Source organism: Protobothrops mucrosquamatus, unplaced genomic scaffold (genome assembly GCF_001527695.2).
Source record: "Protobothrops mucrosquamatus isolate PMUCROS unplaced genomic scaffold, P.Mucros_1.0 scaffold1776, whole genome shotgun sequence".
Classification (NCBI taxonomy): domain Eukaryota; kingdom Metazoa; phylum Chordata; class Lepidosauria; order Squamata; family Viperidae; genus Protobothrops; species Protobothrops mucrosquamatus.
In genome coordinates this window covers 156983-174504 of record NW_015387914.1, presented here as the reverse complement: position 1 = coordinate 174504, position 17522 = coordinate 156983, and the positions used below count along the sequence as shown (strand labels likewise).

The 17522-nt window shown below is 44.9% G+C and overlaps 1 protein-coding gene across 1 annotated transcript in view; it reads left to right on the top strand.

The window, feature by feature from the left end:
• LOC107293926 (sorting nexin-29) overlaps positions 1–17301 on the top strand; it is a gene marked incomplete at its 5' end in the record, with an annotated part of 57287 nt that extends 39986 nt beyond the window's left edge. Inside the window, 2 exons of the mRNA XM_015823114.1 lie at positions 876–1015; positions 17051–17301. Of these exons, the coding sequence (XP_015678600.1) occupies positions 876–1015; positions 17051–17180 (270 nt within the window). The remainder of the gene's footprint in view (positions 1–875; positions 1016–17050) is intronic.
• Between the last annotated feature and the right edge of the window lie 221 nt (positions 17302–17522).

The window sequence follows — 17522 nt, the reverse complement described above, 5'->3', positions numbered from 1 at the left end:
CTTGGAGGTCATCTAGTCCAACCCCCTGCTCAGGCAGGAAACCCTATACCATTTTGGACAAATGGCTGTCCAGTCTCTTCTTAAAAACTTCCAGTGTTGGAGCATTCACCGCTTCTGGAGGCAGGTTGTTCCACTGGTTAATTGTTCTAACTGTCAGGAAGTTTCTCCTTAGTTCTAGGTTGCTTCTCTCTTTGGTTAGTTTCCATCCATTGCTTCTTGTCCTGCCTTCAGGCGCCTTGGAAAATAGCTTGACTCCCTCTTCTTTGTGGCAGCCCCTGAGATATTTGAAGACTGCTATCATGTCCCCCCTCGTCCTTCTCTTCATTAAACTAGACCTACCCAATTCTAGCAGCCGTTCCTTGTATGTTTTAGCCTCCAGTCCCCTGATCATCTTTGTTGCTCTTCTCTGTACTCTTTCTAGAGTCTCAGCATCTTTTTTATATCGCGGTGACCAAAACTGGATGTTTTGGTCACCGCGATTTATTGCTCATGCCTCTACACACATCTAGTCAACTAATGGCCAGCGTTACACTGGTGCTCAACGTAATTCAAAAGGGATTGGACTTGGACCACTCGTGGGAATGTAATGATGATGCCAGGCTAAGTCCTCTCTTGACTCCGCTCCCAGACTCTGCCTGTCCTTCTCTTACATGTCTGGAATATCTGTGACCCTCCAGCTGTTGTTGAATGATAACGTCCAATGGCCACTGATGAGGGATACTGGGAGTTGCAGTTCAGAACATCTGGACTCCAGTAGTCTGCCTGGCCACTTTGTCTCCAGTGGAGCGTTTTTTTGCTTGTACAAAGGACGGACATATTAGCGTGTGAATCCAGGCATGCTGATCCGCTTTCTCTTCTCTCTTCCGTACCTTTAGGATGCAAAGTTTGTGGAGGAACGGCGGAAGCAGCTGCAGAACTACTTAAGAAACGTGATGAACAAAGTCATCCAGACTCTGCCAGAATTCATTGCCAACCCCAAAAAGGAGACGCTCATCCAACTGATGCCCTTTTTTGTGTAAGTATCTCTCGAAAGGATTGATTGTTTCATGTGCATCAAGTGGTATTTTTCTTTCTTCTGTAAGATTGTCCCAACTTGGAGTGTGATTCAAGAAGCATTCTTCATCCAGCACAAAAAGGTTTAAACCTTTTGTTTTGAGAGAGAGAGAAAAGGAGTTTAAAAACAACATCAACAGCACTGCTTCATTTGAAGTGTGATTAGATCGCATTGATAGCAGTAAATAAATCTTTAGCGATGAATAGAATTGTAAGAGGGGGGAAAAATAACTATCCGTTTGGAGGAACAGCATTGGAAATACTTTAGGAGTGTGGGAAGACCCTCAGACTATGAAACTGAAAGCTGTGCCTCAATCTTAGATTAGTATAAGTAGTCCTCACTTAGCGGCCACAATTGAGACTGGCAACGCCGTCACTAAGTGCAAAATGTCATGTGATTTCAGTGGGCTTACGACCTTATTTCCCCTTTGAACGTTAAGCGAATCACTGTGGGGCATTAACGAAACTTCACCGAACTGCGCCTTACAATTTTACCCCTTTTCTATTAGCTCCGCTTCTTGAGAAGCCCACAAATGGCAATCACGTGACCGCGGGACACTGCAATGGTCATACCACACCGGCCACCGATGCGCCTCCGTGGATGCTCCCCAACTCGCGCCGCACCTTCCTTGCACACCCCTGCACAGCCCCCCTGACTCGCACGTGTCTCTGTCAAGCACCAGGGAAATGAGAAGATCCAGGCAGCTCACATGGGTAAAAAAAGATGGATTGCAAGGTTAAGCTCTCTACAAGAATCTGAGCTACTAACAGTCAAAGCGTGTTGGCGGTAGATAAGGCTAGAAGGAATGGCGGGCTGGACGTGGTTCTCTTGTGAACGCGAAGGGACTCAAGACTGATGACGTGTTTGACTCCTCCCTCAGGTTCATCCCAGCCATCTCCTACATCAGGGGTCCCCCAACCCTTGGGAACTGGGGTTCGGAACTGGGCCAGGCGAGCCCAGGGCTGGTGCAAGGGTGCATAAAGCGACTTACGCGAGCGGTGTGCCAGCACACATGCACAGCATGCACAGTTTGACTTATGTGAGCGGCGGGCTGGTGTGCACGCACACATGCGCGCACCGGCCCATTGTTCACACAGCCCGGTTTCCCTCCCCCCCCCGGCCAGGCCATTAAGCTGCAAAGGTTGGGGACCGCTCTCCTACTGTCGCTAAGCAATGCGGTTCTGCTTTACGACCACATTGCTGAACAATGGATATTCTGCTCTCCATGGCCGTCCTTAGACAATTGACTACCTGCCTACCGTAGCTATTTGCATACTTAATACATTTGGGTGTTTGGTTTTTTTTGTATCTTCCAAGTGATTAATGGTTTTAAGTGAGCCAGGCTACCACAGGTGACCAAGAGGAAAGGTGAGCCATCAATCTAATGGACAGTCACTTGGAAGAAGTTACAGCAAGGTGAAAATCCTCACCTTTTCCACGTCTTTAATTGGAACACTCTGTTCCCCGTGGCACATTGGTGCAGGCAAAAAATCATTTGGCTGAAGAATAGAGTCAGAGTTGTTTTTTTCCCTTTTTTTTTGAAGGCGGGCTGTAGAAACACAAGTTTGATTCCCCAAAAGGACAGGGAGATAGATGTTTTTGGAGATGCACTTCTTAGCCCCCGTCATCTGGGGTTTCCTGGCAAAGGGATTTCCATAATCTTCACGTTGTTCATATATGCGGCTTTCCCTTTCAAAACCGAGCAAGATATAAATATATGAATGAGGTTTTTTTTATTTTTTTTTAACAAGCTGGCTTTCAATGTCTTATGTCCCACCTGAGAATCCTGATTTCTGTGGAAAACCCCAATTTGTAAATCTTGCTGTATTCCCTTTTTTTGTTTGTCTCAAGCCTGAAGCGATCTCGGCAGGAAAATGTGACGGATTTTAAACTCGGGCAGAGCGTGCTTTGGATACTCTGGGCTTGTCGCTGCAAACTGGGCAGTGACACGGGTTAACTGGTTTTTCTGGCAGCTTTTCCCAATCAATGGTTTCCCACTTAGATCAATGCCCTTCCTGCCTTTCCAGTATTGGCTAGGATTTTGTCTCTCCCTGGAGAAAAAAGATGATAAGTGACCAGGAACATCTCTGGATCCCGATGTATTTTCTCGGCGTTGATGCAGGGTTTGTAGCCCAGAGTTGGCATCTGGCTGGGGAATTCTGGGAGTTGAAGTCCACCCGTCTGAAAAGGTGCCTAAGGTTGAGAGACACTGTGCCTTGACGAACGGTCCTGGGCAATGAAGTCCAAAGATGGGTACGGGAAGAGAAGGGCCCACTTGGGATGAAATGCCTGCCAGATTTACTAAGATAGGGCTCTGAAATGTTTTTGCCGGTTATTTCTCCAAGGATCAATTAGCTTTCTTTCTTTCTTTCTTTCTTTTTTAACTTTATATATTCCCTTCTAGGAATTATTTCACAAAAGCTTTAAGAGGAATGGTATTGCATTAATTTCCTTGCATTGATTTAGCCTGTTAATTGTTTTCAATGGTGCATTAAATTATTATTAACCCTTTGGTCAGTATAGTCCACCCAGCCTCTCCTCTCCTCTCCTCTCCTCTCCTCTCCTCTCCTCTCCTCTCCTCTCCTCTCCTCTCCTTTCCTTTCCTTTCCTTTCCTTTCCTTTCCTTTCTCTTCCCTTCCTTTCCTTTCCTTTCCTTTCTCTTCCCTTCCTTTCCTTTCCTTTCTCTTCCCTTCCCTTTCCTTCCCTTCCTTTCCTTTCTCTTCCCTTCCTTTCCTTTCCTTTCCTTTCCTTTCCTTTCTCTTCCCTTCCTTTCCTTTCCTTTCCTTTCCTTTCCTTTCTCTTCCCTTCCTTTCCTTTCCTTTCTCTTCCCTTCCCTTCCCTTCCCTTCCNTTCCTTTCCTTTCCTTTCCTTTCCTTTCCCTTCCCTTCCCTTCCTTTCCTTTCCTCTTTTCCTTCTTCTTTCCTTCCTTTCCTTTCTTTTCCCTTCCCTTCCTTTCCTTTCCTCTTTTCCTTCTTCTTTCCTTCCTTTCCTTTCTTTTCCCTTCCCTTCCCCTTCCCCTTCCCCTTCCCCTTCCCCTTCTCCTTCCCCTGATAATGATGCTAAGGTAACCTGAAGTAACAAGGTGGAAAGGAGACATTATGAAACTTGGCTTATATTCCATTTGATTCCGTATGCCTGAGTTCATGCAACACATAAACCACGAATTATGGTCAGCAAACCACACGACCAGCTTTGCAGAATACACTGCACAGAAACAAACTAAACACACATTCTGCTTTGTTCTGGTGGCCAGGTCAGTGCATTTTCACATACACCTTGCAATCTTTCTCCTCCTTCCACCTGATTTGGCAGCAAACGGGAGAGGTTTATCCACAGGCAGCTCCGATTCTGAGGCACTTCTCCCTGCCCTGAAGGCCCCTGAAGCTATTGGCTGAATCCCTCCTTTAATAAGGGCTCCACTCACACTTGCCGAATAGCTGTGCCCATGGCCCAAACCCAGCCGTTGTTAACATTCGTGAGAAATTAATTGCATGGTCTTTAAATAGCCTCGGGTCTCACTAGCAAACCGAACATCAAATTCCAAAGCAATTCCAGAGCCGGAGGTCAAAAAAAAAAGCTGAGAAAGTAGTCGGATCAGCTCTTGAACCCGGGAGGGCTTTTAGCTGAAGCATCTGGAAGCATCTGAAAAGGCAGGCAAGGCAAGTTTCAGAGTCACAGTACTGAGGTTAACGAGGAGGCTGGAGAACACAGCCAAAGCGTTGGTTGTCTGGAGAACGGAATAACCGGGTTGGAAGGGACCCTGGAGGTCTTCTAGTCTGACCCCCCTGCTTCAAGCAGGAGACCCTGTACCATTTCAGGCAAATGGCTGCCCAGCCTCTTCTTAAAAACCTCCCAGTGTTGGAGCACCCAAAACTTCTGGAGGCAGGTTGTTCCACTGGTTAATTGTTCTAACTGTCAGGAAGTTTCTCCTTAGTTCTAGGTTGCTTCTCTCCTTGATTAGTTTCCATCCGTTGCTTCTTGGATGGTATAGTATAGTATAGGGGGTACCTTGCTCAATAGTAGTAACTGTGAGAGGGACCTCGGAGTCCTAGTGGACAATCACTTAAGTATGAGCCAGCAGTGTGCTGCAGCTGCCAAAAAGGCACTTTACAATGCCTTAGTAAGGCCACACTTGGAATACTGCATCCAGTTTTGGTCACCACGATGTAAAAAAGATGCTGAGACTCTAGAAAGAGTGCAGAGAAGAGCAACAAAGATGATTAGGGGACTGGAGGCTAAAACATATAAGGAACGGTTGCTGGAATTGGGTCTGTCTAGTTTAACGAAGAGAAGGACGAGGGGGCACATGATAGCAGTCTTCCAATATCTCAGGGGCTGCCCTAAAGAAGAGGGAGTCAAGCTATTCTCCAAAGCACCTGAAGGCAGGACAAGAAGCAACGGATGGAAACTAATCAAAGAGAGAAGCAACCTAGAACTAAGGAGAAACTTCCTGACAGTAAGAACAATTAACCAGTGGAACAACCTGCCTCCAGAAGCGGTGAATGCTCCAACACTGGAAGTTTTTAAGAAGAGGCTGGACAACCATTTGTCTGAAATGGTATAGGGTTTCCTGCCTGAGCAGGGGGTTGGACTAGATGACCTCCAAGGTACCTTCCAGCTCTATTCTGATTAAGGAGAAACTTCCTGACAGTCAGAACAATAAACCAGTGGAACTCTTTGCCTCCAGAAGTTGTGAATGCTCCAACACTGGAAGTTTTAAAGAAGAGACCAGACAACCATTTGTCTGAAATGGTATAGGGTTTCCTGCCTGAGCAGGGGGTTGGACTAGATGACCTCCAAGGCCCCTTCCAACTTTATTATTATTATTATTATTATTATTATTATTATTATTATTATTATTATTATTATTATTATTATTATTGCTGTTGTTGTTGTTGTTGCTGTTGTTGTTGTTGTTGTCCTGCCTTCCAGTGCTTTGGAATGATGATTGTCTAATAGTCTCTTCTTGTGCTAAGGTATTCTGCCTTCCATAACTTCTTGCAAATTAGAAACGGGCTTTATTTTATGAAGGGCCTTCCGTTTCCTCCTATTTGATCAGTTTGCAGTGGGGCACAAACAGGATTGTCCTTCACCGCTTTAGATTCCAGATATCTAGCAAACAAGAACACGCTTCTCCTTCTAAAATATTTATAAGCTGCTAAAGCCGGGAGATATCTGTGTAAACTGTTCTTTCTTGTACGGCCAGCCTGCCAATTGTTTGCGCATCGCAAAGGTTGGGGGGACTCAAATCACTGCAATGCAGAGCCCTTTTGGATTGGAGGGCAAAAAGGAGGCAGGCGAAGAACAATGTGGGATCCTCCAGATGTTGCTGAACCAACCCCCCCCGGGAATGCCAGCTAGCATGGCCCAGAGTGAGACATTGGGGGAACTGTAACTTAGCAACCTCTGCGCAACTGCCAGCCCCCTGTTCCTTCCACATATGTTGATAGATCTCTATAGATACCCTGGGCAATGGTCAGTTAATTCAGAGAGCAATCAGACAGAAAGGGAGGGACGGGGAGGGAGGGAGGGAGGGAGGGAGGAAGGAAGGAAGGAAGGAAGGAAGGAAGGAAGGAAGGAAGGAAGGAAGGAAAAGGGAAGGAGGGAGGTGGAGGGAATTGAGGAAGGAAAGAAGGAAGGAAGGAGGCTGGGCAGCCATTTGTCTGAAATGTTACTATAGGGTCTCCAGCTATTCTCCAAAGCGCCTGAAGGCAGGACAAGAAGCAACAGATGGAAACTAATCAAGGAGAGAAGGAACCTAGAACTAAGGAGAAACTTCCTGACAGTGAGAACAATTAACCAGTGGAACAACCTGCCTCCAGAAGCGGTGAATGCTCCAACACTGGAGGTTTTTAAGAAGAGACTGGACAGCCATTTGTCTGAAATGGTATAGGGTTTCCTGCCTGAGCAGGGAGGAGGTTGGACTAGATGACCTCCAAGGCCCCTTCCAACTTTATTATTATTATTTATTACTGTTTCTCCTAAGTAGCCCACTGCAGGTACATTTTCAGCAGACAACTCACCCCGAGTTTAGCATAAGTAGTACAGAAATTGGTCTTTGGAACATTAACCGTTTTCCCTGGCTAACGTTTGCTAAGTCTAAAATAAAATAAGCCCAGTGTGTCTTTCTTCTTTAGGGTTAATTAGAAAGTTTATCCAGAGCCCATTAAAGTTATTGGAAATGCTATCCAAAACTTTAGAGAGTTAAGCGAACAGCAAAGCCGAGAATATTTAAGCAGAGGGGGGAACAGAACTACGATTACAGCAAATGAGTTCTTAGAGAATATGGGGGTTTTAATTATTATAAATGCTTTCTAAAATGGCAGAGTAACTTTATTAGCCGAGGCCTCGGATAACCTCGTTACCGTAATATTTTCCGTGCCGTCAACAAGAAAGGCAGATTAATTTCTGGCAGAAGTGGCTTGCCGCCGAACTCGCAAGCAAATTTTGGGAGCCAGGCAGCGGAGTGTGAGATTGGGGAGAATAATAAGAGCGCGGTCTCTAAATTCAGAAACGTCGAATAAACACGCCAGCCAAGAATAATTTTAACTCTGGCCGGGACGACGGAAGGAGAAAAATTGGCACCGATAACGCAACTTCTACCTTTTTTTTTTACGCCTCAGAGATGTCAAATTTAGTTTTGAGAACTGCAGCAGACCTGGAGGCATCTGTTATTTTGGGGAAGGGAAAAAAAAAAAGTCACAGTTAGAAATAATCCCCCGGGGGAAAGCTCCTGTAGAAAACCTCCAGAATGCTGCTGGTGGCATTTTATTAAAAAAAAAAAAAAAGGGAGGGGGTGCGCGGAATTAATATGGATGCAAAATGAAATGTAATCTTGGCATCTTGATTGCAAAAGAGGTGTTTTTTTAATCGCTCGCGTGCCAATATGTTTGGAATTGCCAGCGGTCGTGGTTATGCACGTGGTAGTCCTCAGTTTACGATGCACACATGCTCAGAGGAAGAACAGGTGAAATGGAGGGTGCAGAAGGCTCTCCCCTTAGCTTGCAATATTGAAGCTAAGTGGAGAATCTGCTTGCTGTGAAGCCAAAAGAGATGCCAAAGCTGAGCAGATGTCTCCACCTGCGTTTCACCTTCAATTGGGAAAAGCAGGCTCTCTCCCCACTCACTCCCTCTGGCCCTGATGGGTTGGGATTTCATCTCCAAAAGATCTCAAAAGCTGACATGATAATGCAAGCGGCAATGTGCGTGCGCTTAAATATAGTGACGCTCGGTTAGGAACTCTGTTTTCAGAACAAGGCCCGGAGTCTGTGCCATGAATAAATTTGGCTGCAAAAGTTTGGCAGATTCTGAAGAAACAGGCTGTCAGTCATGAACTTTTAATGGATGAGGAGGAGGAGGAGGAGAAGGAGGAAGAGGAGGAGAAGGAGGAGAAGGAGAAGTCCTATGGAGACTGTCTTCTCCTCATTGCTTAGGAGAACAAATGCAGTTCTTCTCTTTTCTTTTGAGTTTGAAAAAGAAAATTTTGACAGTCTCAGCTGTCAAAAACAGCAATTAAAAAAAATGGAAGGAAGCTGTTAGCACACAAGAAGCAGCTGCGGCCTCTTCATTCCAGTTCTGCAGGACCAAGGATCGCCAACATGATCGCCAACATCCGATAACGTATATGGAAGAAGAAGAAGAAGAAGAAGAAGAAGAAGAAGAAGAAGAAGAAGAAGAAGAAGGAGAAGGAGAAGAAGGAGAAGAAGAAGCTTTGAACAAGTCGACCTTTTGTGTTCATGCCTTGAGAATCTATCAAACGTACTCATCACTGCCACCCTGCCGTCCATCTTAACAGAAAAGGAGACATTTTAGAAATAATAGAACAGAGTGGAAGGGACCTTGGAGCTTTTCTAGTCCAATCCTCTGCTCAAGCAGGAGAACCTACACCATCTCAGACAAGTGACTGTCTAGCCTCTTCTTAAAAACCTCCAGTGATGGAGCGCCCACGATTTTTGGAGGCAAGATGTTCCATTGGTTAATTGTCCTCACTGTTAGGAAGCTTCTCCTTAATTCCAGGTTGCTTCTTTCCTTGATTAGTTCAATCAATCAATCAATCAATCAATCAATCAATCAATCAATCAATCAATCAATCAAAATAGAGCTGGAAGGAACCTTGGAGGTCTTCAAATCCAGCCCCCTGCTCAAGCAGGAGAACCTATACCATCTGAGACAGGTGATTGTCCAGTCTCCTCTTAAAAACCTCCAGTGATGGAGCGCCCACGATTTCTGGAGGCAAGCCGTTCCACTGGTTAATTGTCCTCACTATCAGGAAGTTTCTCCTTAATTCCAGGTTGCTTCTCTCTTTGATCAGTTTCCATCCATTGTTTCTTGTCTTTCCCTCTGGTGCTTTGGAGAATAACATGACCCCCTCATCTTTGTGGCAGCCCCTCAAATACTGAGGTTGGTGGAAAGTTGATTATCCTGGTATCATGCGGGATGACTTAAAAACCTCACGAGGTCTGGAATCACATTTTTCAGAATCTTATTGTCATACTTTTTATAAACTTTTGCTGTTTTTTTTTTTTTAAGGAGCAACTTTTCAAAAGTTGCCATTTCAACTGGGGGAAAAAAACAAACCACAAGTTTTGTAAAGAGAGAGAGAGAGAGAGAGACGGAGAGAAAGAGAGAGAAATTGTGTCTCTGGGGACTGTTCTGAAGGAATATTCTGTTTATAATTAATTCAAGATACACGTCTGTCTTCGGGGTTTCTTCAAACCTTCTCCGGTTGTTGTGTCAACAATAATTTATAGGTGAAAAACCCCAAAAGCTCCTTTGCTCAGCGATTCTATTTGTGTGGAATGAAAAAGGTGCTTTTCCAGAGATGTATCTGAAAACTGCCTCCCTGTATCTCTCTAGGGTTTTCTCTGCCATACAGCATACCAAGGACTATGGAGTTATGTCTTGAGTTAAACAGCTCACTGCAATAATAATTTGGGGTCCTTTATACCACTCTTGGATTTAAGGTTTACAAGTGCCTGTGGTTGCAGAGTTAGTGGCTTCCATAGCCAACCTTTTGCAGCCGTAGAAATTTTGCTTGGGAAACTAAGAGATGCAATCACATTGGTTTCCAATTTACATTTCCAGCTTTGAAACACGGGATAGAATTTTGAGTTTGATTTTTGTCAGATTGAAACACGGCGCTGTGGTTCTCCAGGATAATCAAACGCCCAATGCCGTTTGCTGTTGACTGTTTCATTCTTTATGCAATAAAAGAAACATCTTACACGAGTACCTATCCCAGTGGTGGCGAACCTATGGCACGGGTGCCAGAGGGGGCACTCGGAGCCCTCTCTGTGGGCACGCGTGCCGTCGCCCCAGTCCTAGGCCTTCAGCTGGGTTTTATAAAACCTTTTCACTTTAGGCCTCCGCCGCCGTGTGCAAAAACAAAAAAAGGTTCAATCAATGAGTCAATTTCAACTTCTCGCGGGAAAAAAAAGATCTTGCAAAGTTGGAATTGATTAATTGATTGAACTTTTTAGTCCCATCCAGTCTGCCGTTACCACCGCAGCCACGCCCATCCAATGGGCCACACCCACCCAATTGGCCACACCCAGCCAATGGGCCACACCCACCCGGCACCTGACAATGTATAAGTGAGTTTGGGGTTGCAGTTTGGGCACTCGGTCTCTAAAAGGTTTGCCATCACTGACCTATTCCATAACAGAAATATTATTATTATTATTATTATTATTATTATTATTATTATTATTATTATTATTATTATTATTATTATTATTATTATTATTATTATTATTTTAAAAATGGATATGAAAACGACCAATCTATTTGGAATGGGATGTCTGTGTTTTGTCTTGGGACATCTGCATTTTTGGGTTATTGGAAAGCAAACCTCAATTGCAATGAGGAGTGAAAAGATTTTGCATTCCGTGGAACTACTTTATTTTATGAGGGTCTTTCTCCAAGCACATTTTGGGATCTAGATCACAAAAGCGCTGTGGTGAAAATCCTAGCTTTTTTTTTTTTTTTTTTTAACAGAGTACTTATTGAGAACAGCCAATGTTTGCAATCACGTTTAAAAGTCTGCAAGCGGCACAAAAAATTCTTCACTTTCGGAAAAGCTTTAGACGGCAAGGATGGCAGTGATGGAAAATGGTGGTGGCAGATGTAATTAGGTCAGCTGTATTCATCCCTTCAGTTGCTGGGAAAAAAAATATGGAAAGGGGTTTATTTTTAGGAGGAAGGACTCACTTATAGCGAAATTGGATTTTTTTTTCCTAAAGAAAATACTTACTATAGAATAATATTCTAAGACCTTACGGTGATATTCCACAGATAGAAATGTAAAGTGAGTGGTCCATTGCCTTAGTAATGGCGAAGAGAGCATTCTCTTTAGCAACAAGCAGTTATTTAGATAGTTTGGTTGGGAGGAAGAGGATCTAGATCAGGCATCCCCAATGCCTGATCCGTGGACCGGGCTGTGGCCTGCCAGCAACCGGGCCGCACAAACAAGCAAAGCCCCATCTGTGGGATGCAGGCAGCACATAAAACTACGCACCTTCCGGTCCGCGGAAAAACCTCTCTCCATGGAACCGGTCCCTGGTGCCCAAAAGGTTGGGGACCTCTGGTTTAGACGGCTCCACCCTCAAAGTTCTCAGAGTATCTCTTTCATGATGCAAGGAGTTTGCAGAGACATCACCCTGCCAACAAAAGTGTGCATAGTCAAGGCCATGGTTTTCCCAGTTGCAATGTACGGCTGTGAAAGTTGGACCATAAGAAAGGCTGAGCGCCAAAGAATGGAGGCCTTTGAACTATGGTGCTGGAGAAGACTCCTGCGAGTCCCCTGGACTGCAAGGCGATCAAACCGGTCAGTCCTAGAGGAGATCAACCCCGACTGCTCTTTAGAAGGCCAGATCCTGAAGTTGAAACTCAAGTACTTTGGCCACCTAATGAGAAGGAAGGACTCACTGGAGAAGAGCCTCATGCTGGGGAAGATGGAGGACAAGAGAAGAAGAAGGGGATGACAGAGAAGGAGGTAGCTGGATGGAGTCCCTGAAGCAGTAGGCCTGAGCTTAAAGGGACTCCAGAAGATGGTAGAGGACAGGAAGGCCTGGAGGAACGTCGTCCATGGGGTCCAATGGGTCGGACACGACTTTGCAACTAACAACAACAACATGAGCAGAGGTGGGATCAGAAAGCACAGCCTCCCTGTCCAGAGAGAAGAAAGTCCTGCAGGAGTTTTCTCTCCCACCTTTCCCGTGCGGCTGCTTATAAACGTTCTTTGTTTTATTTTAATTTTAGTCGCAGTTTGCTGACTTTTCCCAGGCCGTTACCTTTCCTGCTTGACAAGCAGGCTGTGGTGGGAAACTGACAAGAGGTTGTGGGTGTGAAGCTTGACAGATTTCCCCCTCCCGATTTCCTGGAGGAGCTGGGAAGTTGTGAGAGCTGATAGATAAAACACGGGGTCCCGCTTTTAACAACCTTCAAATGAATGTACGTGTTTTAACGCTTTTGTCTTATTTTTTTGCCCAGATAGCATTTTGTTTCCATGGAAGCAGATCTGGATATTGACAGCTGAAAATACCGTTGGGTTCTAGTAACTCTTTTCTTGGGGAGAGTTTCTTTGGGCCAAGAGCTATTTAGGCCATCTCTCCCTAGTGTTCATATTCAGTTCAATGGGAAATCAAGGGCTGTGTAGGAAATGATCAGGCTGAGCCAAAGGCAGAGTCAAACACATCATTAGTTTGGAATCTCTACTCCCCCATAAGAAACCAGCCCCCCTTGAATTCCATTGACTCTTATCTGGAACTAATTTAATGATGATGATGATGATGATGATGATGATGATGATGATAACAACTTTGGAAGGGATCTTGGAGGTCATCTAGTCCAACTCCCTGCTCAGGCAGGAAACCTTATACGATTTCAGACAAATGGCTGTCCAGTCTCTTCTTAAAAATTTCCAGTGTTGGAGCATTCACAGCTTCTGGAGGCAGGTTGTTCCACCGGTTAATTGTTCTCACTGTCAGGAAATTTCTCCTTAGTTCCAGGTTGCTTCTCTCCTTGGTTAGTTTCCATCCGTTGCTTCTTGTCCTGCCTTCCTGCAACCATTCTTCATATGTTTTAACCTCCAGCTCCCTAAAGTGGAGAACGACATGGATTATCATGCTACAAACATATCTCCATTCTCCTGGAGAAACACTCTTGTTAGATATCCTGGAGATTCATTCAGGGTGGACCTGCATAGGATTGCCCGCCCTCCAAGCATATCAGCAGCCGATGGTGCCATTTTGTGACCATCCTCAATAAGAGGTTGGTAGAAATAATCAGGAAGAATCTACCCTGCATCAAAAGATTTGGATCTGTGTCTTCTTTGCCCATCGTTGGAATTCCAGCTTTCCGTTGTGTGGAAAGTCCCACTTTGCGCCACGTAGAACTTTTCTCTCTCCTTCAGTATTGCTATTGCTTTTACTATTATTACTACTATTGTTATTTAATTAAAAAGACATCATTAAATGTTGGCGGTCTTCCAAACATAGGCGAGGGCTTACTCTGTGGGTCAGTGTGAAGTTTGTTTCTTGAATTTACCAGCAGGAGGAGCTGCCGTATTGAAGAACAGCAGTGGGTGTTGAGTAAATAACTTCCCTTTCTGGACCTTAGATTTTTTGACTTCTCACTCTGTCCCTGCTTTTTGTTCGTTTGTTCTTTAACCCTAGAGTCTCTTGGCTAGGTAAAAGTGCCCTAGTTCATTGTGGCCCCGTCAAAATAGATCTGGGGTTAGCCTAGTCACTACAACGTGACATCTCAGCCCTAGCTTCAACTGTCTAGTCTTGTTCAAGTGCCTCAATATTACCATCTCCTTTCCTTAATGCTTAGTCATATCTTCAGAAGGATCAGATACATTTGGAAAACTGAAAGAAATCTCTCGGTTTAGGAGAGTTTGAATTAGGACTCAGGTCCTTGATTATCTGTTTATCTACTACTCTGTTCTTTCCTGATCTGGCATTGGCTGCTAAAAATGTGTTGTGAACTTTGTTTCCTTCTTTGACTTTGGGTTGTATCTTTTTTTTAAAAAAAATAGTATGTGGGGTCCTTGGTGCTCTCTGCGCTTGTTTTTTTGCAGACATTTCATGACCCAACTAGGTAACATCATCAGTGCTAGAAGGGAGTGGGGTTTGTGCAATGGAAGAGAAGAAGGAGCAGGAGGAGGAGGACTGTGGGGTCCTTGGTGCTCTCTGAGCTTGGCTGTTTTCTTGCAGACATTTCATGACCCAAATAGGTAACATCATCAGTGATAGAAGGGAGTGGGGTTTGCGCAATGATGGAGGAGGAGGAGGAGGAGGAGGAGGAGGAGAAGGAGGAGGACAATGACTGTGGGGTCCTTGGTGCTCTCTGAGCTTGGTTGTTTTCTTGCAGACATTTCATGACCCAAATAGGTAACCTCATCAGTGATAGAAGGGAGTGGGGTTTGCACAATGATGGAGGAGGAGGAGGAGGAGGAGGAGGAGGACAATGATTGTGGGGTCCTTGGTGCTCTCTGAGCTTGGTTGTTTTCTTGCAGACATTTCATGACCCAACTAAATAACATCATCAATGGTCCTTGGTAGGGGCATTGTTTATTGTTTATCTGGGTCTTGATTGCTGATCAGGAGGTGTTGTGGTCTATTAGCTTGCTGATTGTCTCTTTTGAACAGTATGTAGATGTTGTTTATCTGTTTGTGCTTGCTGATGGCTCATTTGTTTTGAGTACCAGCAATGTCAGTGGAACATCAAGGAGCCACCAAAACCATTCCCAACAACACTGGCAGGGCAAGCCACTTGTACATAAACAGAGAGCAAACCCCACTCCCTTCTAGCACTGATGATGTTACCTAGTTGCCTGCACTGCCAGGTGCAAAAAAAAAAAAGGTTCAATCAATCAGTCAATTTCAACTTCTCGCTGGAAAAAAAAGATCTTGCAAAGTTGGAATTGATTGATTGAACTTTTTAGCCCCACCCAGTCTGCCGTTACCACCGCAGCCACACCCACCCAATGGGCCACGGCCACAAAATTGGCCACACCCACAATTGGCCACACCCACACAATGGGCCACGTCCAACCGGCACCAGACGATACACAAATGGGTTTTGGGTTGCAGTTTGGGCACTCGGTCTCTAAAAGGTTCGCCATCGCTGGACTAACTTTACTTAAATACTGTAAACTGAGCTGGAGTTAATTTCCCCCCCCCCCCACATACAATACTGCAATTCAAATACTTGTATGGATAACGGATATTGAAATGAATATACCAATTGGAATCACACACATTGATATTATAGAGTGGTTTTTTTTCCCCTCCCTGGAAAAAAACCTAATAAATAAGCCGAATTTCTCAGGATACTAATGCTGGTGGCTATTGCCTAGTTTCAATTATCATTACACGCAGTTCATTATTCTGCTCCTGGTTCTTCAACTGTGAATTGTGAAGATCCCGCAAAGCCATTATAAAAAAAATAATAATAACTATCTCAGAGTTTGCAATTCTGTTGGCTGTCAATCTGTTTTAAATTAAGGAGCAGCTGGTAGGCTGTTCTGCTTCTGGATTATCATGAGAATCCCAGAACATTGTTTATCGATGAATATGGTTTATGAGCACGGCTTCAAAAAAACAACAACAACAACAAAAAGAGAAGTCTTGCTTTGGTAACATTTGTGTTCCATGCTCCATCAGAAGCAGGACTAGTCTCCTGAGCTAAATGTACCAGCTGCTTTGCAGTAATCCAACACACAAACATGTTGGAGTAGTTTGCCTCCTGGAGTTGTGGGTGCTCCATCGTGGGAGGTTTTCAAAAATAGACTGAACAACCATTTGACTAGGATGATTTAAGGTCTCCTCTCTTGAGTAGGAGGTTGGAGTAGAAGACCTCCGAGGACCTTTCCAGCCTTAATAATAACAATAAAGTTGGAAAGGATCTTGGAGGTCATCTAGTCCAACTCCCTGCTCAGGCAGGAAACCCTATACCATTTCGGACAAATGGCTGTCCAGTCTCTTCTTGAAAACTTCCAGTGTTGGAGCATTCACCACTTCTGGAGGCAGGTTGTTCCACTGGTTAATTGTTCTCACTGTCAGGAAGTTTCTCCTTAGTTCTAGGTTGCTTCTCTCCTTGGTTAGTTTCCATCCGTTGCTTCTTGTCCTGCCTTCAGGCGCTTTGGGGAATAGCTTGACTCCCTCTTCTTTGGGGCAGCCCCTGAGAGATTGGAACACTGCTATCATGTCCCCCCTCGTCCTTCTCTTCGTTAAACTAGACATACCCAATTCCATCAACCTTTCCTTCTATGTTTTAGCCTCCAGTCCCCTGATCATCTTTGTTGCTCTTCTCTGTACTCTTGTGATTCTATGATCTATGATGGAAAAAAAGACTGGTTTTATTATTATTATTTTTCCAGGTCCTTTCTTCTCTCGGGGGAGGGGGGGTAGCATGTCAAGACTGAAAATGTGGCAGCTACATGCCTTATTGTGTTCATCTGGTCATTAGAGTAAGGGGGGAGGCTTTGGATGGGTTAGTTAGAGAAACGAAACCTCTCCAGTTCTGCAGATGTTTCTTGAAACATAGATGTATAGAAATTTGTCGAGGACATTCTAACCATGGTGAAGAAGATAGCAGAAGGTTCTCCAAATGAGAAGGTGTTTACATGAATGACGTGGACCTCTGGGAGGCTTGGCTGGGAGTGTCATTGTTTATATGCTTTGGTTAGACATCTTGGGATTTTAGAGTTGGTTTTCCTTCACCAATGCCAGGGGTGGGGAACGTTGGCTCTTTTATGACTTGTGGACTTCAACTCCCAGAATTCTGAATTCAAAATTCTGGGAATTGAAGTCCACAAGTCGCCAAGGTTCCCCACCCCTGGCCTATACCTTGTCATGGAGTCCATTAATCAGTAAGATCCTCAGATATGAAAGATCTTACTGGTTTGGGCTTTATTTGGATACTCAAGCTGGAGGTTGACAGCACCATCCTGGACGTTTGTGCTCATAACTTATCTCTTTCCATTCTTAGGGACTTCCAGCCTGCAGGAGAATCGGCCACCAAAACCAGTTACCGGCGGGCCACCCCCCACTTCCCAAGGCTGTCTCGGAACCACACCAGGGAATCCCGCAATCCGGAACCTCAAAGTGGTGACCTTTGACCTGTGACCCCTGCAAGGACCTGGTCGTGTAGGCAGCCGTTGAGTTTGCCCTGAGGATCCAAGTCTGTGTGAGGCGACGAGAAGCAGCCAACAACGGGATGGAAGCGATCCTCCGAAAAAATACCGCCCTGTTGAAAGGCTCCGTTGCCCACAATTGAACAAGCCACCTTCGGAGTCCCAGTCCTTTCCCAAAACAGGGAGGGCTCTCTTTTGCCCCAGGGCAGTGTTTTCTGCTCTTTAAGTTGTGTGAACTGCAACTCCCAGAATTCCCCAGCCAGCCGTTCCTCGGCTGGGGTACTGGGGTACTCTGGGAGTTGAAGTCCACCCATTTTAAAATTCTCA